Here is a 21,006-nt window from a genome sequence, read left to right as displayed (position 1 = left end):
TGATCATACATTAAAATCTTAAGCATGTAACCATGACCTGTTTCTGTTTATCTAACGTACATGAGCTTTCCAGTCTAATGAATTAGTTCAACTTCAGGTCACGGTACTGTGTCCAATGGCAAAACCTGAACATTACGGTCACGATCTTTTGACCAATCAGATCAAATCTAAACTGAGAGTGTGACACCTGTGATCAGTCGACTTTTACCTATAAAAATCCGGCAAACCAAGTTCAGTTTGTCACTTGTTCAGCTGATCGTCAAACTTGCCACGGTAAGTAGATTTATATTTATGTAAGGTTTGCACAAGCGGTTATATCAATATCTATTCTATCGTGCGACCATTTTGTGTACTGTTTTGCATTGTACGTTTGATACCAATTCAAAAAGATTCCTAAATCATGCCTAAAAATACCTGAAAACCAAAATATCTACCTTCAGTTAGAGTTAAATGCCAAGGAGCTGTTTATGTTAAGGCGTGAAAGCGTGGTAATATCAAAGACATACAGTATGGAGAGTAAAACCGGAGTATCCACGACAGATTATATTTTTCACTGCAATTCAGTACAAATTGCAATTCACTGTTTAGACTGTTGCAATTCTTGTTTTAAGATGTAAATCCCGGAGGCCTCCCTACATGTCCTCGTGATTTTATCGAATATCTCGGTACGTTTTGTCTATTTCATTCAGAAGCCATGAAGATTTTTGCCGTCATCACCATCATTGCCCTCGTAGGAGGTAGCAACGCTTTCCTCTCTGAGGTTTCCAACCTGTTCCACAACCTTGGACAGGAGCTTGGAGCCGTCGGTAAAGATCTGGTCCACGTCGCTGAGCCAGTGGCCAATTCTCTCCTGCAGACCTTGGAGAAGGCTGGCACCCAACTCCTGACAACTGCTGCTTCTGGTACGATCGTACTCCTCTTGTTGTTCCGAGTCAAACATCCGTGTTAATTACCATAACGGAGGGAGACGTGGTTGACTAAAGGATTCTGACTTTCCACATGTTCTAAGCAAAACGATAGTTCCCCGCTCTTGATTGCTGCCCCCACGTCCCCCATTTTCAAGATTATGTCACCACCGTCGTAGAATATAATTCCCGTGTCTTAATTATCTTATCATCACAGTTCTTTACAATTGTCGTGCTAGCAAATATCAAAGCCCTTTGTGATTTCGTTTTGTTTTCTGTTCATTATTTTTCAATCAGATCTTCTGTCTCATCTTGGTGGCGCTGGAAAGAGAGATCTCGGGTAAGAGTTATTCTTGTTTTTGTCCGTATTATCAGCGAAGATAAGAAATGCCACTGAAATTCATTTATATTTTCATCTAAATTTTCTGACGTGGTAGTCGTTGCCAACTAATGTTTTCAAAACGCCTACATTTACAATCTAAGTGACAAAGTCCAAGAGATTCAGAGAAAATTGGAATAATACATAGTCAAATCCAATATTCATACGCCAAAAAACATGAAATAAATGAATAAATTAATAGTTGTCCATGTGCAAAGGCAGACATTTCTAGTTTACAATAAAGCGTAGATAACAAAAAGTTTCTGACTTGAACGGTTAACAGGTTAACACTGGTTAGTACTTAGCCCTACCACAGTCGCAAGAATGTTACTCTTCAGTTTCTTCTTTCAGTGAAGTCATTTCTAAGATCGGCAGCTTCGTGACAAAGGGCGAGGAATACCTGAAGACTACCGGCACTCTTCTGGAAGGAGCTTTCAAGGGAACAATCGCCAAGGTCCACGACGAGATCAACAGCGTAATGACCAACGCTAAGCCCCTTGAGAAACTGGTTGATGAGGTCAAGGCCGCCGTCAGTAAGTTCATCTCATATCCATACGTCGTACTCAGGGATCATATCCATACAGCTACATCTACTCAGGAATATTTCACTTATACGACGGTGCGAATACTCATATTCCGTTACTACACAAACTTGAAGCTACCTGAATAATATTATGCGTGATTATGGAGCAGAACTATTGACCCTTAAATGCTTTACATTGAATATAGTCATACTTACAGCTTGACACCATGTACGTTCATGATTACCAATATTCTGTGTGAGCCAGCAACCTCTTGTTACTATATTTCGAGGACAGTAAAAACTTTATTAGGGACTGAAAATCCAGTTTGTTGTGTGTTGGGGTCAAACTGATGCATGTACAAGGATTCACACAGTCGTTCCATCTGAATTAACCAACCCGAAATCGTTCCCATTTCAGGCGGACACAACGAGTTTGTGAACAACCTGGTCAGCAAGGCCGAGGAGGAGGCAATGAAGATGTTCGGTGACATCATGCACCCCAAGAGAGATCTCGCTGAAACCGCCCACACCTTCGGCCAGGGCCTGAAGGACCTTCTCCAGCAGGTGGCCGCCCCACTGAAGAGCGTAAGTACAACAACTGTTACTAGTCCACTAAAGTGTTGAACATGGCGTAACTGACCACTGGAGTGCAGAGCGTAAAAATCAATTTGCATATTGCACTCGCTTCATTTAAAAACAAATCATTCTGGTTTTATTTCCAATACACGCACGATATAGTTTATCGAACCAATTCTCTTCTAACGGAGGTCTTATGATGTGTATTACTGTACATATGATTAACTGTTTCACATTTCCATCCACCAGGCCCTCGGCGACATCGTCACAAAGCTGGAGACCAACGTCCTCAGCCTTTTGGGTTAGATGCTGATTCGTGAGTAAGTGCCCTTGTCAGTGTTATCTCTCCATAGTTATTGTAGCACCTTACTTTACCAAAACACTAAAACATGCATATTACAGACAAAGAACACCAAAGAAAAGTATATTTCAGATCAGATATCATTAAACACTGTCGAGGAAAGTGCATGTAGTTCGACCTAGAAAAATGCAATTGTATCTTGGACTTTTACTGTGGCCTTCTTCGACCATATTGGGATCAGTGACAGCAGGGTTTTGCCAATTAATACACTGATGGACTGTTGGATTGCATCATTCAAAATGCATATGCGTATTGAGATGTAGGTGCATTCACCAAATGGACCTTAAAACGAACTCTTTCAGGCCAAAAAAATGGATGTGACGTCAACATACTACCATAGAATCAAAGAACGCATTTTTCTCAGTTTTTAAAATATCAAGAAAATAATTGAAGCTATTTTCTTGGACATTCTTAAAAACTTCGTTGACGACCTCAGATTATTCAGTCGTACGCTGCGAAATGTCACAGATCACGTGACACTTTTCTCCTTAATCTATACCCAATTGGTTACACCTTCAAAACATGACCACCGTCTTGTTTCATTATGAATAAATACAGTGCAAAAAAAAGTAAATATAATAGATAACATAATATTCTACATACATTACAATTTTACTTGTGGAGAATTTAGACTTTACATTTAGTTATAGATGTATAATATACAATTTACATCTGACTACACGACAAGTCACGCCGATGTGATGCACTTCAGTTAAAATACGTTAAAACGAAATTTTTTAACTCCTCTCACCTGTGTTTACTAAAGAAAGACAGCGTCCTTATGCATCAATGTAGGTTTTATCCTTTTTACGATTGTTTATTTGAAATATTCGTGTCATGGCATGTTGTTTATTTGTTGTTTTTTTTTAAATCCACAGACCAAAGCCGGGTGATGGCGATAAGAAACCCTGAACTTCCATTTTTGTATCTATGTACAAAGCGGGTTTTTAATAATAAAAAAAAGTTAACACCAAGAACGTTGTTTCTGCTCATATGACATGTTATATCAGACAGGAGTCATCTAGCAATCGGAATATTTCTCTAGTTAACTCTAGTCCCGTACTATCTCGTCTGTCCCTCGTTATCAACATGGCGTTCTTCGGATTGTGTGCCGATTAAAAATACTCTAACAGCAACAGCAGCACACAATTCATGTGAGAAATTTTATTGGCTAGCCTCTGTATGACTTGCCGAATGAAATTCTTCTTGTATCACACCAATTTCTCCACGCGCAATTATTTGCCCACGGGCCCAGAAAAAAGCCAAAACAGTAGAGTTAAATATGGTGACTGATATTTTTGCTGTTGCGAGTCACCATATAAATCAGAGTTGGCAGCAGACGTATGTATGTTGCTAGATCGGGAAGTTTTATCTGTTCTATGACAAGTAACGCAAGGCTGTGCGAGCTTTCCGAGAATAGCTGAGAGGACTAACGGATTCTACCAAACATAACATAAAACTTTTGGTCATTAAGGGCGTGTGTTCAAATCCAAGGCTCTCTGGTTTGATTGCGGACTTACATTGTGAGATTTGCAAGATATTGGTGGAATTGCACTACGTATAAGTAAAACCTGTTCGATTATGAGTCGTACGTGGGAAGGTATGCCAACAACCTGCGGATGGCCTTGGGGGTCCCCCATGATCTGCTCGATTTCCTCCGGCCATATTGCAGGCGGCGATCGTATAAGCGAACTAATACTTAACTAAACATCAAATAAATAAATTCTCAAATATACCGTTAGTTACCAATCATTATAAGTGGTAACAAGTGGTAACAAAATAAATGATTCTAATGAACCAAATTAAATACGGTGCTCTGCTCCTGCTCTTAAGATTGTCCATAAACCTGACCACCCAATCTCACTATTGCGGTCTCGCTTTGGGTTCAAGTCCAGCTCATGCTGGCTTCCTTTACAATCGAATGTGTGATATGCTCTGTTAGCTACTGCGGATGGTCGTGGGTTTTCCTCCAAGCATACTGCGGTTTCCTACCTGGCATCGTTGTATAAGTGAAATATTCTTGAATACTGAGTAAAACATCAATAATATAAATAAACAATTAAATAAATAAATACAATTCTATCATTTACCATGCAGGTCTATAGCCTGTTTATGAACCGATAACATCAACAGCACACTGACTCTCAACTCAATGCTGACAGTAACATTTTAGCACTTTCCAGCATTGCGGGATCACCAACTTGTCCTCTGAATCCATTACGTTGATCAGTTACTTTCCTTGATCTTACTCGTACTGAATGCTGCAGTAATGAATGCTAATTTTTGAGATTTTTTGAAACTCCGCCGACACAACTAAAGACAAGAACTCCTACATGAAGTATATTTCCAATGAAAGATCATTAAATCATAATAATTTGCGATTAACATCCCTGCATACTTTTTTGCTTTTTTTAAGCCATACTGTTAGGCGGCGAGTAAATTGCTACTATTTATGCATTTACAGGAGTATTTAGAATAAAACCCTGACTGATGTAAACTGACAAGAGGCCGTATTTCAACGTGAATGCAGTTTTATCGGTTACGCGTGACCATTCGCTAGGTATTACACTGTCGTCACTACTCTGGTTTTACTCTCTATGTCGTATGTCTATAATGATCTTATCGGTTATCGGTGTTTGTGATTAAAATAGTTCGATTCAGTGTCCATTTGACGATTGAAATTGTAGCACTTCATGTGCACATGGATGCATTTTGAATGCAGAATATTAGCAAAGCTGGAAACATCATTTCCGAAAATTTCACTTTGTTTCACAAATTAACTTTGTTTCAAGCTTTATACTCAGACATTTCATCGGTGCTTGACGCCAGTTTTAGGATGGTACAATTGCGCTTTTGCCGCGATAAAAATACGAAGGAGCTCTAGACGCCCTGTTAATCTACAATGCATTGACACCTATTTATCCTATCAGAAGGCCGTTCTCGGTTTGTCGCACTCGACCAGCTTTGGGAATATTCCCCAACCCAGCCCTTGTGGGTCAAAGGGTATGTCGAGTAACTCGGGTACCCCGATTTCCTCCGTTCTAAATGTGAAACCATCTTGAGTACGGCTTCAGATCAATCAAATGAATAATCGGTTTCATTGATCAGTAAAGTGGACGGCATTCCCGTTCACCGACTACATTATGCAAACAGTGTCCGAAGATTCCAGTTGAAGTCAGGCACATATATGTATATGGAAAGGTCTTCAGCGATCTTCAGATGGCCGTGGTTTTCCCCGGGCTATATACTGTTTTCTCTGGTTATAAGGCTGGCAGCCGTTGCATAAATGAATTATTCTTGATTACAGCGTAAAATATCAATCAAGTAAATAAATAAATAATTTTGGGATTTGAATGGCGAGGGTTTCATCGAGCATATACGGTTATATTAAAATGCAGACGAATAAAGTGCTTTTCCGTCAGTTCTAACTTGAGTAATGAAGATAGCTACAAATAGGCCGAAAAAAAACCAGGAAAGTAAAAATAAGATGAATGGGAAAATGGTCTATTGAACGAAGAACGTTATTGTCGTACATAATAACTCCATAGATTTGTTTTTGCATGATTTGTAATAGGCCATTGTTTTGCCATTGTTACAAATGAAATGGTCCTTCCCCACCGAGAAAGCTGTGTCCCAGGGGCACTGTTATGATGCTTGGATTTCGATCGCCAGGATTCACGATTCATTTCACGTCTTGGCAGAAAATTTGAAAAAAACATTTACCTGCTTCACCTTTCCTAGGGGTCTCGATAGCAAAACCCAGTCGTGTGAATGTATAGGTTATGACGTTTATGGCGAAGTTTTCGTACACCACTTCGTTTGTGACAGTACATAAATGAAATCACGCTAAGGTGAACATCTGTTCAAAACACACCCCTGCCCAATTAGCCAGGTCAACCTCAAGTCACGACGATGTGGCCAATGAATCTCGCTGACGGGAAGGTCACGATCTTTTGACCAATCAACTAAAGCCACAGATGAGAACGTGACATCTGTGGTCAGTGGCATTTCACCTATAAAACCTCCCGCCAGCAAGTTTAGCTTGTCACTTGTTCAGCTGATCGTTAAATTTGCCCAGGTAAGTTCTCTTGTACGGTTCCAAACAAATCTTTGCACCCAATTTCCTCTAACACATATACGGTATTTATAAAGGACAAGTCATGCAGGCAAAGATATAAATTGGAACATGAATTCTTCCGAAACGCTTCTACGTAGTTTGAAATATTACCTTCGCTGATCTTACCTAGATATTACTTTTCATTTGCACCAATGAAACAATTTTAACGAGTGTTTTTGTTGTATGATGTTTGTCATTGTCGGAAATAAAACCTTTTTTGATCTTTGTATTTATGTCCAATTCTTAGAGGAACCATGAAGATTTTTGCCGTCATCACCATCATTGCCCTCGTAGGAGGTAGCAACGCTTTCCTCTCTGAGGTTTCCAACCTGTTCCACAACCTTGGACAGGAGCTTGGAGCCGTCGGTAAAGATCTGGTCCACGTCGCTGAACCGGTGGCCAATTCTCTCCTGCAGACCTTGGAGAAGGCTGGCACCCAACTCCTGACAACTGCTGCTTCTGGTACGATCGTACTGCTCTATTTGTTCGTAGCTAAATATCCTTCAGAGAAGGGGGAAAGGTTCTGTACTAATGTGTTGTGATCCTCACCTTTCATATGATCTAAGCAAAGCAAAGGTTCCTTGTTCCTAATTACAACATTCCAGTTTTCATGTTCGGAATCTGCACAATCCCACCGTCATACATGTGAAATATTCTTGAGTAAGGCGCAAAATAACAATCGAAATAAAATATTGCAAATTCAGTGAGGATCTAATCATCTTTTCAACACACGTTTGATCAATTACGTTTTAGGAAATAACTTTTCATTTGTTTTTGTTTCTGTCTTATCAGATCTTCTCTCTCACCTTGGTGGTGCTGGAAAGAGAGATCTCGGGTAAGACAATTTCTTTTCACATTGATGCCATCTGTGATCATCTATAATATCATTGTGTTAAATTTCGATCTGAAATTCCTAACCTAGAGAACATTTGCTAGAAGCGACGACATTCAAAAAGAACATATTCACCATACTCTACGTTTAATTTCATTGGACGCCTAGTTTTCTCTTTTTAGCCAATACATGTGTAACTAAAACGAGAATGCCCTTTTCTCGCATTGTTAGTCCACCTGATATACAACACTGATTTACTTTTTTAAACTCCTGAAAGAACAAATGTAACTTTCTGGCTTTCAGCACACCTAACATCTGTCATAAAATAAAAAGAATGACTACATCTGTGTTCAACCGTAAAAGATCCATCCTAAATTTGAACCACACAAGGATTGTTTGCACTTTTCCCCATCTTCCATTCATTATAGAAACACAGCCCTAGTGGAAAGTCATGTACAATGATGTGTGAAAATTTTCATCTTCAAAAACACTAATCCATGTTGCCTAAGTCCTCAAACGTATTATAAATTGACAGTTGCCGAGTAGGACGCAGTTTTTGTCAAATGTGCATATTTCCAGCCGTATAGTGTTCAAATCATTACGCAGACAATAGGATGGAATAGAAACTCCTGATTTTGTTCGAAATATTTTTCCAGATCTTTCATAAAGAATCTTAGCAGCGAGTTGGCTTTAATGTGTAGCACAACCACAAGATTCTGACTTTTCAGTTTCTCTCTTTCAGTGAGGTCGTTTCTCAAATCGGCAGCTTCGTGACAAAGGGCGAGGAATACCTGAAGACTACCGGCGCTCTTCTGGAGGGAGCTTTCAAGGGAACAATTGCCAAAATCCACGATGAGGTCAACAGCGTGATGACCAACGCCAAGCCCCTTGAGAAACTCGTTGATGAGGTTAAATCCGCCGTCAGTAAGTTTTTATTTACATATGCATCATTAGTAAACTTTCAGATTATGAGGGGCCCCATACAAGAGGTTAACACTCCTGCACGGCGCAATGGACCATCATCCTCCTACCAATTCGGTCGCTGTGAGTTCAAGTTCAGCTTAAGTTGGCTTCCTTTCCGGCCGTACGTGTAAAGGTCTGCCACCAACTTGCGGAGTGTGGTAGGTTTTTGGTTTCCTTCCACCTTAACGCTGGCGCCGTCGTATAAGTGAAATATTATAAAATACGGCGTAATGTTTCAGCCACAAATAAATAGATCATCGTACTATGTTTGAATCTGATACTTAGTATTCATTCATCGGTGTGGAAGGTGTATATGAAATGTATGTTTATACAATGAATGATAATTCAGGAACAAAGATGACCTGTTAATGAAGAACCTTTCTTACTCAAGGTCATTCGGGCCTAAGCTTTGTAATCTATTATTCGTACCAGTATTCCTGACCAGTAACGTCTGACGTATTCTCAGTTGAGCTGACATCCGAGTTGTTAGTGCACTGGAAAAGGTAGACACAATAACTCTATTTTGACCTTAACTGAATAGTACGAAACCGGACAGTCTTTTCGAAATGTATAAAAAGCCCTTATAGAAAGAACTGTGTCTTGATAGAGCAAATCTCCTAATTAAAGTACAAAAATGTGTAAACAAACGCCAGTTGTTCAAAAACAAAACCTAGAACATTTTCATTCCGTGATTTTATATTTTGTTCGCTATGAAGTAGGATAACGTACAAGTCTTACTTAATTCTAACTGCACCTTTAACAACCTGGGTTTATCGAACTTATGTAGGTCGTCGTTTTCTTTTACAGGCGGACACAACGAGTTTGTGAACAGCCTGGTCAGCAAGGCCGAGGAGGAGGCGATGAAGATGTTCGGTGACATCATGCACCCCAAGCGAGATCTCGCCGAAACCGCCCACACCTTCGGCCAGGGTCTGAAGGACCTTCTCCAGCAGGTGGCCGCCCCACTGAAGAGCGTAAGTACAACAACAACAACTGTTACTATGGCACTGAATATGTAAAATATACGCCCAATATTCCCATTTCCGTTCTGGTGCAAAGAACGAGGTACTAAACGGTTGAAACGGTGATGGAATGACGTGAAACGGAAGGCAACGAAACTTGAAAAAAAAAAAGAAACGGCCCACAGAGTAAAAATAAATTTACATATTACACTGCTTAATTTGCACCTGTACCTCGACGATTCTCATGTCTTCTCCCAGCAGCAAAATACTTAGAGAGTCTTACTGCAGGTGAAGGTTTGCACAGTCTAACAGTCATGAAAGATCACTTGACTTTCACCAATATGGTGTTTGTCACACATGGAAAGCTCGTCAGTAACCAGGCACCGCGGTCTTCTCTCCCCTACTCCCCATAAAAAACTACCGCCATCGTATTTGCGAAAATCCTTGAGTGTGGCAATAAAGACAATCCCCAAAAAATGAATTGAATGTTATTATCCTAATACCGGAACTGAACATTTACTGACTCGTTGGTCTTTGGTACTTCGGTCAGGGAACAATTTACCTTCTTACATTACCAATTGCAGCTTTGTCAGCTTATTATAATTTGCAATGAGTCTGAAGATATCACTTTCTAACGTTTGGGTGTCTGTGAAAATCGTTCTTATAGTGTGTTTTCTCTGCGCCATTTGTCTGTATGCGATTTCGTTTCTGTTAGTCCGTTTCGTTATTTATTGCACATAAAATCAACAATTATAAATCTTCTGCCATCAGGCCCTCGGTGACATCGTCACAAAACTGGAGACCAACGTCCTCAGCCTCTTGGGATAGACGCTGTGATCATAGTCCTTGGTAAGTGTCCGAGTTATTAGAATGACCTAATATGATACCTCATTCTAGGGCCGTGAGTTCAAATCCAACTCTTGTTGGTAAGGCTGTCGTTCCAAATCACGAGACTTTTATCTTTAAAAAAATACCCAAGGAATGAGGTGGTAACCCACAACCTCTGTCGGGCTTCCTACTTCCATAACCCATAGCTCCGTCATATGGGTACATGTATGACAGTCTGAACTGAGTACGGTCCAAGGCCTACAGAATATTAGGTACTGTGCTGTTATACATAATGTTTGCGTGCCATTCCTTAATGGTCGTGTGATATGTACAAAAATTAAAACAGTATATATTATTTTGTAAAAGTCAAAGATATAAAGTCAAAAGATTTCACTTGATGTGGTTCACTTGCTCTGTTCTGTAACGTCTAGTAATCAAATGCTGTTAACGTCACCCATTAAATGTGTTAACAGTGATTTATATTTTAACATCGACAGGCCAAACCCGGGTTGGTTATGTCAAGAAATGCCAAAGATCTACATCTGCATCAATGTACAACATGGGTATTTTAATAAAAACAAAACCTAACACCACTTGCCTTGTTGCCTTCGACTCGCTAAGTATACTTCTCCGCAATTGTATTAGTTTTAATAATGTAATATGGACTGCTAAGGGGACTTAGGGCAACGGTTGTTGGAACATGACTATTTATTTATTTATTTATTTATTTATTTATTTATTTATTTATTCATTTATTCGTTTGGTGTTTCACATCGTACTCAACAATATTTCTCTTAAAACACGACGGTAAGCATTATGGTGGGAGAAAAACGGACAGAGCCCGGAAGAAAACCACGATTAGCCGCAGGTTGCTGCCGGACCTTCCCACTTAGGACAACAGAGGAACACATGAATATTCAGGTTCAGTGTTCATTTCTAATAGTGCATGTAACTAGTTCGGCTCGGGTTTCAGACGGTTTCAATCCTGATGAAGGATACACGACCTGCTGGTTTGAACACCGCCTTGTCATACATTTTACATGGTATGTACAATTTTGTAGCGGAAAGTCATTAATGGTTACATACATAGTCTTGCAAATGGAAAATCACAGTGATGTCTTGATGACATATACCTGATACCAAGCCAACCAACCAAAACATTTTGCCGTCTTCCAGATGCACAAATGATACTGCTTTCCCGAAGGACACTTCGCCAGTCCATAAACATTCACCTTCCCATTTTCTCCATCCTTCGTCTGGTCTAAATTATTTTTGTGAAAGTTTGACAGACGCCCTCCATATTGGTTGACAAGCGGCTATACGCATGTCACAAAGTTTTGACGCATAGATTCTAGGAAACTACGGAGACAGGATTTGAGATTGTTCAATTCCTAAGTAAAGCAGGAATCTAAACAAAGCCTACAGCCATCCAGGCATAGTGGCACTACTACATGTAGTAACTGTGGTACAACTGCCATGGCGATTGATGGTGAGCTCCAATCAATGGTATTGCTATTACCTCTAGTACATCAGCTGAGAAGTGCAATAACGGCGTTAAACCAAGAATTTGGATAGGGTAGTTTCTGGACTTTTTGCCCTATTTTTAATTTATTTATGTATCCAATTGCTGTAGTTTATTTAGGTATCGAATTGGTGTAATTTATTTATGCATCCAATTGTTGTAATTTATTTAGGTATCGAATTGGTGTAATTTATTTAGGTATCGAATTGGTGTAATTTATTTAGGTATCCAATTGTTGTAATTCATTTATGTATCCAATTGGTGTAATTTATTTATGTATCCAATTGTTGTAATTCATTTAGGTATCCAATTGGTGTAATTTATTTATGCATCCAATTCGTGTAATTTATTTATGTATCCAATTGTTGTAATTTATTTATGTATCCAATTATTGTAATTTATTTATATATCCAATTGGGTGTAATTTATTTATGTATCTAATTGGTATAATTTATTTATGTATCCAATTGGTGTAATTTATTTAGGAATCCAGTTGGTGTAATTTATTTAGGTATCCAATTGGTGTAATTTATTTATGTATCCAATTGGTGTAATTTATTTAGGCATCCAATTGTTATAATTTATTTAGGTATCCAATTGGTATAATTTTTTTATGTATCCAATTGTTGTAATTTATTTATGTATCCAATTGTTGTAATTTATTTATGTATCGAATTGGGTGCAACTTTTTTATGCATCCCATTGGTGTAACTTTTATGTGTTCAATTGGTGCTTTAAGCCGTACCCATGAATATTTCACTTATACAACTGTTTCGAGCTTGTGGTGGGAAGAATTCTGGCAGATACATCCGCAGGTTGCTGATAGACCTTCCCAGGTACGAAGTTGAGAAGCCAGCATGAGCTAAGCTTGAGCTCCAGCGACCACACTGATGAGAAGCTCTTGAGTTATTGTGTGTTAGCGCGCTAACCACAAGGCCTCAGGTACCAGCCGTCAACCAAAAAGGACGTTCCCAGTCAATAACCGCAAGGCCAAACACGACGTTTAACGCCAATAAACAAAGAACTGAGAAAGTATATAAAGTTCAAATGCAGGACGGAATCATACAAAGAGAAGCAGTCAACAGTTTCCAATGATGTAGGAAAGACACAAGGCATGTTGTAGGCGACTAAGTGAAATCAGTATTCAAAGCCATACAACAAAATACATACACAAATTCGTCCGTCGAAATCCCACAGACTGAGTTAACCAAACAATCCAAACTCACAGATCGTCACCAATAATTAGCGTCTCACTTTTTACTTTTGCTTTTAGACCAAACTGTATTAGTGCACAAGTTTTGGGTATGTGTTCTTCTACACAGCAATAATTATTCAGAACATATCTAAAATATATTGTGCCCTCTAAGGCAAGGTTCAAAGCCTTATTTGAACCATGTTTTCGAATGATAATCAGTTAAAGAGATAACCACCGGTCACCTAAGCACATATGGAATATATGTCTCACGAAATAGAGAAGATAGGCAATCCAATTTCCTACAGCGATGGAAAACTAATCATCGTTCCGCCAACTTGCTATGTAGGTATCGTACTGTATTTTGTGGTGTCTCGTATACCTTGTGCGATATGTGTCAGGAGCCAGTCAAAGGTGAATCACGACACGTTGATAGTCAGCGTCAAGAAGTCGGTATCTCATGAGACATGCCACCTGGTTCTCATATCTAACTGGTATATAACTCTGACATAAGGCGAAGATAACTATCACTAGTTCTGCTGATCATCTTCCAGGTAAGAAAAAAGATTCTCGCTTGTCAAACCCAATGCGCACTTTGAGCACAATGCCACTTGGGTTTTGTAAAACTGTCACTTTAGTTACTTATTTGATTGTTGTTAAAACGCCAGACGGAAGCATGTATGTTATAATTTTAAGATAAGACTTCCCAAATAATAACGCTCAAATCGGTTTGGAACAAAAGTTTCCGAAACAGTGCGAGGAACCATTACGTTTCGTCCCAACTGAGATGGGAAACGTAGCCTACCGCCAAGTGCTCCTGTTAAAAAGGTCTGTGCACAAAATAGGTCTATTTCAAACCCAGCTCAAACTAGGAATATGTACATCCAGTCTCTCTCACTGTGTGTGTTGTGTTGGTGGCGAAATATGTTTAAAGTTTTTTTAAAGAACACTTCTCTACCGCTAATATGGCGTGCATGTCAGCACGTCACATGTGGGCAAGTTCGTCAGTAACTTACCAAAGTTTGGTGGTTTTTCCGGTTTTCTCCATCCGTGAAGTTGACTACCATCGTATAAGAACAATCGCCTTCATGTGGCGTCAAACAAGCAGTCAGTTAAATAAACAGATAAAACTTCAGAAAACCATCTCGCACTGCTGAGTTCAAGTAGCTTGTACTGTTCTGATCATGATATAAAAGACCACAGCAAATAGATTAAAACCAACGCAGTGACGACAGTACGATAGTGGACAATTGAGTACACGTAAACGGCGAAGTACGACCACCAGTCAGTTTACTTCAGAAAGGATTTTACTCTGTTTGTTCATGTATATGTTTAAAAACAAGCAACATACACGTACACGCCCCCACCATCTAGGCTTAAACAGAACTAGGTATAAAGGTGTAGTGATGTTATTTACAATTTTAAGACGCCTCGAAATGCCGTGTTGCACACTAATACACGAGTAAATGTTAAATTCCCTGGACAATTTCTCTTTCAGTCTGTTCCAGGAATCATGAAGATCTTTGCCCTTCTCACCGTGTTCGCTCTCCTCGGGGGGTCCCAGGCTTTCCTAAAAGAGGTCGCGGACCTTTTCCACAACCTGGGCACTGAGTTGGGTGCGGTCGGCAAGGACCTTCTGCATGTGGCTGAACCAGTTGCCAATTCTCTCCTCCAAACGTTAGAGAAGGCAGGCACACAACTGCTCACTACAGCGGCTTCTGGTAAATAGACGAACGTATATTACGTACCGATTTAACCAAACCAAACTATAAGCAGAAAGTTAAATGACACGCATTACACCCATAGGAGATTCTTACATAAATGCAAATGCACAAAAGTCTGTATAGGATCACCGTGGATTCACACATTTTATCAAAAGCTAGAAATGTACTGTTTTGGTGTCTGTAGAACCAGAAAGCATATTTCCGCGTTGTACAATACAGGTTTTCCCTCGATGGCCAAGTTGTTATAGCGTCCACCTCGTATGAAGGAGGCCTAGGTTTAATCAATTGCCAAAGCATCCATGTAGCTACGACTTTGAAGTCTTGATACATGTTGTTTTTTAGTGTAGAAAGTCAATAAATGTAAAAGTGAAATGTGTGGCATGTTTACACAGTAAATAGCTTGGCACGGTTATTGAAATGTGGTTAAATACGAAACACATGTAATGTTTCACTGCTTGTTCCATCCTGGCTCATACTTTGACACACGTTTGCTTTGAGGAACCAAATTTATGCCTATGTGCCTAATAAGTGTCAACAAAAATACATGTAGTGTTAGAATCAAAAACGAGAAGAAGCTTCCTATCAAACTGTTAAACTATCTGAATAAACAAAAACTGAACCATTTATTCTACAGATCTGTTGACGCATCTTGGGGGTGCTGCCGGCAAAAGAGACCTCGGGTAAGCGATGATTACCTTGTTTTCATTCTTCCATTATATCGATTACATTGATTTCGCATCAAGCTTTGTTTAAGGCCGTCCGTTATGTAACTTGTCGGGTGAAGTTCGCACTTCCCGGATACTCTGTCACAACTGGATTCTGTGTCACAAGAACTCTGTCACAAGAATTCTATCACAACTGGATACTCCGTCACAGCAGAATACTCTGTCTCAGCTGAATACTCTGTCATAACTCTATCACAACTGGTTTCATATCTCTATCACAACTGGATACTCTAGCACAAAACTCTGTCACGACTGGTTTTACATCTCTATCTCAATTGGATACTCTGTCACAGCAACTCTATCACAACTGGTTTTACATCTCTATCACAACTGGACACTCTGTCACAACAACTCTGTCACAACTGGTTTTACATCTCTATCACAACTGGACACTCTGTCACAACAACTCTGTCACAACTGGTTTTACATCTCTATCACAACTGGATACTCTGTCACAACAACTCTGTCACAACTGGTTTTACATCTCTATCACAACTGGACACTCTGTCACAACAACTCTGTCACAACTGGTTTTACATCTCTATCACAACTGGACACTCTGTCACAACAACTCTGTCACAACTGGTTTTACATCTCTATCACAACTGGACACTCTGTCACAACAACTCTGTCACAACTGGTTTTACATCTCTATCACAACTGGATACTCTGTCACAACAACTCTGTCACAACTGGTTTTACATCTCTATCACAACTGGACACTCTGTCACAACAACTCTGTCACAACTGGTTTTACATCTCTATCACAACTGGATACTCTGTCACAACAACTCTGTCACAACTGGTTTTACATCTCTATCACAACTGGATACTCTGTCACAACAACTCTGTCACAACTGGTTTTACATCTCTATCACAACTGGACACTCTGTCACAACAACTCTGTCACAACTGGTTTTACATCTCTATCACAACTGGATACTCTGTCACAACAAGTCTGTCTCTTTACATCTCTGTTACAACTGGATACTCTGTCACAATAACACTGTCACTACTGGATTCTCTGTCACACTTACTCTGTCACAACTAGCTTTACATCTCTGTCACAACTGGATACTCTGTCACAATAACTCTGTCACAACTGGCTTTACAACGCTGTGACAACTAGGTCCCCCATCACAACATCTCTGTCACAAGTGGGTTTACATCTCCGTCACAAATGGATTCTCTGTCACACTTACTCCGTCACAACTAGCTTTACATCTCTGTCACAACCGGATACTCTTTCACAACAGATGTGTCTTAATTTGCTTTACATCTGGCTGTACATCTGTTCCACAACTGGATACTCTGTCACAACAACTCTGTAATAACTGGCTTCACAACGCCGTCACAACAGCTCTCACACAACTCCTTTCACGTCTCTGTCACAGCTGGATACTCTGTCACAACAACTCTGCCACAACTGACTTTACATGCCATCTCTGTCATAGCTAGATACTCTTTCTCAACTGGATTCTCTGTCACAACAACTCTGTCAAAACAGACTTCACAACGCCGTCACAACTGGATTCTCTGTCACAACAACTCTGTCAAAACAGATTTCACAACGCCGTCACAACTGGATTCTCTGTCACAACAACTGGCTTTACATTCCCGTCACAACATGATTCTCTGTCACAACTACTCTGTCACAACTGGTTTTACATCTGTGTCACACCTGGGTTTTCTGTCACAACAACTCTGTCAAAACTGGTTTTACATCTGTGTCACAACTGGGTTTTCTGTCACAACAACTCTGTCAAAACTGGTTTTACATCTGTGTCACAACTGGGTTCTCTGTCACAACAACTCTGTCAAAACTGGTTTTACATCTGTGTCACACCTGGGTTTTCTGTCACAACAACTCTGTCAAAACTGGTTTTACGTCTGTGTCACAACTGGGTTTTCTGTCACAACAACTCTGTCAAAACTGGTTTTACATCTGTGTCACAACTTTGTTCTCTGTCACAACAACTCTGTCAAAACTGGTTTTACATCTGTGTCACACCTGGGTTTTCTGTCACAACAACTCTGTCAAAACTGGTTTTACATCTGTATCACACCTGGGTTTTCTGTCACAACAAGTCTGTCAAAACTGGTTTTACATCTATGTCACAACTGGGTTCTCTGTCACAACAACTCTGTCAAAACTGGTTTTACATCTGTGTCACACCTGGGTTTTCTGTCACAACAACTCTGTCAAAACTGGTTTTACATCTGTGTCACACCTGGGTTTTCTGTCACAACAACTCTGTCAAAACTGGTTTTACATCTGTGTCACACCTGGGTTTTCTGTCACAACAACTCTGTCAAAACTGGTTTTACATCTGTGTCACAACTTTGTTCTCTGTCACAACAACTCTGTCAAAACTGGTTTTACATCTGTGTCACAACTGGGTTCTCTGTCATAACAACTCTGTCAAAACTGGTTTTACATCTGTGTCACAACTGGGTTCTCTGTCATAACAACTCTGTCAAAACTGACTTTACAAGTCATGTCTGTCACAACTGGATACTCCGTCACAACAGCTCTGTCACAACTGGCTTTACAAATCTGTCACAACTAGATCCTCTGACACAACGGCTCCGTCACAAATGGCTTCACATCTCTGTCACAACTTGATTCTCTTTCAAAACAACTCTTTTACAACTGGCTTTACATCTCTGTCACAACTGTCACAAGAGGACCCTTTGGTGATCTTGTTCAAATTTAGTCCCACTGAACGCGGCTTCTGTGTCTTTGTTTGATATATAATGAGTAATTAATAATAATTATTATTATTTAAGTCTCCGCAGAAATGATGTTGGGCCATCCTGGAACATTTTGGTATAACCAAAACAAAGGCATAGACAGGGTATTTGTTGCAAGAAGCGATGTAAATCAGGAAGAAGTAGCGAAGGGAATGGATTGTCGTTGAGTCACGACACTACTTGTGATCCTTCAACATATCTGTGCATATCTGTATCTGGGAAAGCTTGCCACAAAAAAAGCTATATATTTTTAATATTTGGAACCCAAACCAGCCTAAAACATGATTTAGAAAATCCACCGGATATCACTCGGTGTTAAATTTGTCAGATTATACCTAGAGTACCGTTAAGCGACGAAATCATGTCACCATGCGACATCACTATGGTGTCGTAACGTCTTATTTTGAAGTATTTGTATTGCAAAACATGCACCCATTTGTCCAGGCATCCAATTGTTGTTAGTCACACTAACGTTTGAAGTCTTCACCTGGTCTTTTCAGTGAAGTCGTTGACAAAATTGGCAAATTCGTCACCAACGCCGAGCAGTATCTTAAAGACACGGGATCCACCCTGGAGACCGTCTACAAACACACCTTGGAGGCAATTCAGCAGGAGATTGATCATGTGGTCAATGACGTCAAACCCGTTTCCGGTCTGATCGACGAGGTCAAGAAAATCGTCGGTAAGTTATCTCCCTTTGTTCAGTACAGATACCAGATCTAAAATTAACCCAACATGCCAAGAAGACTTCAACCGTCTAAAGATCGTTCGGACTTTTCTTGAATTACCAGGAATTTCCGAGGACAGTGTGTCTTTAACTTAATGGGTATGGGGTTACACTGAGTTCGGACAATATGAAAGATTAAAGAAAGATGCTGGGGATTAGATGCCTGACACAAGAATTATTTTACGACGATATATTTAAAAAGGTATAACATAGAGAGATAAACCAGAGCAGCGACGACAGTGTGATAGCTAGAAAATGGTCACACGTAATCGGTGAAATACGGCCTCTTGTCAGTTTACCTCAGTCAGGGTTTTTATTCTAACTGTTCATGTAAATACATAAATAGGAGCAAGCTACACGCCCACTTAGCACCATGGCTTAACTCGAATAAGGTGAAGAAAAATGCAGTTAATCATGTTAATTACAATTATTAGTGGTCACTATGGCTCGGAAAGTGTAAAAACCCAAATCGCGATAATACTGATAGGTATGAAGACAAAAAAAATGAATAACTTTTAATTTGAAAAAAATTCTGTTATCTAGCATCAGGTGTGGAGTAGTGAAATGTTACATGCATTATCACTGAGTATCTTGTGAGCGTAACGGAAGTGGTACCAAAGCCAATATTATCTATGTATATACATGCATTACATGTACATATACACTCAAAACATTAATGTGTTAATTTTAACACAAAGTTTACGTGATGCTAGAATATATTCTACATTATAACTTAATACAGTGTTGTATTCAACATAATTCTCTGTTAGTTTAATAAAATCTTTATGTTGAATTAATAGAACATATGGCCTAACAGAATAATTTGTCCCTCTGTCAAAATTAACAGATTAAATCTTTAAGTGTACGTTTGTTAATTGACATTAGAGGGACACAACAACTTCCTGGACGTTTTGGGCGAAAGGGTCCTTGGCGAGGGGGTGGATTTGTTCAACGAGATTATCCACCACGGCGAGAGCAAGAGAGGCCTGGCTGAGACCGCCCACACTTTCGGCCAGGGCCTGCAAAACCTTATCCAGCAGGTGGCTGCTCCACTCAAAACTGTAAGTTTTAGCAAATACTTCTGTAAATATGTGGGGGTAGTGTCTTCTCTGCGAAACACGGTAAGATATACAACAGCAATATCAACACGGTGTAGACGGGAACAACCATACCACAGGGTCACGCTACAAAAGCAATCAGGGTCAACCACGAAATAACTGTTTTAGGGGCTGTATAAGACTGAACTAAAAGTTTCTCAAGAAAGACTACAATGTGTGTATGTCCCTACGTGTGTTGAGAGGTGGGGAAGGGGCAGTGGTTACGATTCTTGGCATTTAATGTCAAGGCTACGCAAGCAGTTGGTCCAGATCCACCATTGCATATGGATATGTAGCCCCTTCACCATGTTTCTCAGATTAATTAATTATGTTTTTGAAGTCATATTTCTCTAATGAACACCTTGTGGTAAAGTTTGTATTGGCCAGGGGTTTTCAATTGGACGACAAGAAGTAACTTTTCTTTGACCGATCGTGATTTTAGGCTCTCTCTGGCATCGTAACAGATCTCGAGAGCAAGGTTCTCAGCCTTTTGGGATAAGATGTAAGTATATATAATGTATTTTAACAAATACTCTCCGGAAGTACGTGGGAAGGTCTGGCATCAACCTGCGGATGGTCGTGGGTTTCCCCAAGGCTGTGCCCGGTTTCCCCCCACCATAATGCTGGCCACCGTTGTATAAGTGAAATATTCTTGAGTACGGCGTAAAACACCAATCAAATAAATAAATAGATAAATGAATAAATTCGATAAATATTTTGCTTCAGCAATGAGTAAGAATGACCAAATCTGTTCCACAGGAACACACGATAAAAAGGTCCAGATTTATGCAGACGGTGTAGGCGATAGTGCATTAACGG

The 21,006-nt window shown here is 39.8% G+C and overlaps 2 protein-coding genes across 3 annotated transcripts; both read left to right on the top strand.

Annotated features, from left to right (window-relative positions):
* The first annotated feature begins 263 nt into the window (after positions 1 to 263).
* Positions 264 to 3,718, top strand: LOC135479894 (uncharacterized). The gene is made up of 7 exons (XM_064759799.1): positions 264 to 273; positions 690 to 902; positions 1,203 to 1,245; positions 1,636 to 1,817; positions 2,226 to 2,392; positions 2,633 to 2,703; positions 3,623 to 3,718. Exons 2-6 carry the CDS (start codon positions 695 to 697, stop codon positions 2,687 to 2,689), a joined length of 657 nt encoding a protein of 218 aa, XP_064615869.1. The 5' UTR covers positions 264 to 273; positions 690 to 694; the 3' UTR covers positions 2,690 to 2,703; positions 3,623 to 3,718.
* A 9,924-nt stretch (positions 3,719 to 13,642) lies between these two features.
* LOC135479626 (uncharacterized) lies at positions 13,643 to 20,743 on the top strand. 2 transcript variants are annotated; one of them, XM_064759517.1, is made up of 6 exons: positions 13,643 to 13,714; positions 14,659 to 14,881; positions 15,519 to 15,564; positions 18,864 to 19,045; positions 19,976 to 20,151; positions 20,630 to 20,743. In XM_064759517.1, the coding sequence occupies exons 2-6, from the start codon at positions 14,674 to 14,676 to the stop codon at positions 20,684 to 20,686; spliced, it is 669 nt and encodes a 222-aa protein (XP_064615587.1). In that variant the 5' UTR covers positions 13,643 to 13,714; positions 14,659 to 14,673; the 3' UTR covers positions 20,687 to 20,743. The 2 variants fall into 2 exon arrangements, with proteins under 2 accessions (XP_064615587.1, XP_064615585.1); XM_064759515.1 differs by lacking the exon at positions 13,643 to 13,714 and having other exon boundaries at positions 14,657 to 14,881.
* The last annotated feature ends 263 nt before the right edge of the window (positions 20,744 to 21,006 follow it).

Source organism: Liolophura sinensis, chromosome 12, assembly GCF_032854445.1.
Source record: "Liolophura sinensis isolate JHLJ2023 chromosome 12, CUHK_Ljap_v2, whole genome shotgun sequence".
NCBI lineage: Eukaryota > Metazoa > Mollusca > Polyplacophora > Chitonida > Chitonidae > Liolophura > Liolophura sinensis.
Note: the sequence above shows the minus strand (reverse complement) of the source record. Positions and strands in the feature narration are given on the sequence as shown.

What these genes read in the sequence shown, in the direction of transcription:
- LOC135479626 (XM_064759517.1), top strand. Translation starts at nt 14,674, where the DNA reads ATGAAGATCTTTGCCCTTCTCACCGTGTTCGCTCTCCTCGGGGGGTCC. An exon ending in GCCGGCAAAAGAGACCTCGG is followed by an intron (nt 15,565 to 18,863) that starts GTAAGCGATGAT and finishes TGGTCTTTTCAG; the next exon opens with TGAAGTCGTTGACAAAATTG. An exon ending in TGGCTGCTCCACTCAAAACT is followed by an intron (nt 20,152 to 20,629) that starts GTAAGTTTTAGC and finishes TCGTGATTTTAG; the next exon opens with GCTCTCTCTGGCATCGTAAC.
- LOC135479894 (XM_064759799.1), top strand. Translation starts at nt 695, where the DNA reads ATGAAGATTTTTGCCGTCATCACCATCATTGCCCTCGTAGGAGGTAGC. An exon ending in CCTGACAACTGCTGCTTCTG is followed by an intron (nt 903 to 1,202) that starts GTACGATCGTAC and finishes TTTTTCAATCAG; the next exon opens with ATCTTCTGTCTCATCTTGGT. An exon ending in GCTGGAAAGAGAGATCTCGG is followed by an intron (nt 1,246 to 1,635) that starts GTAAGAGTTATT and finishes TTCTTCTTTCAG; the next exon opens with TGAAGTCATTTCTAAGATCG.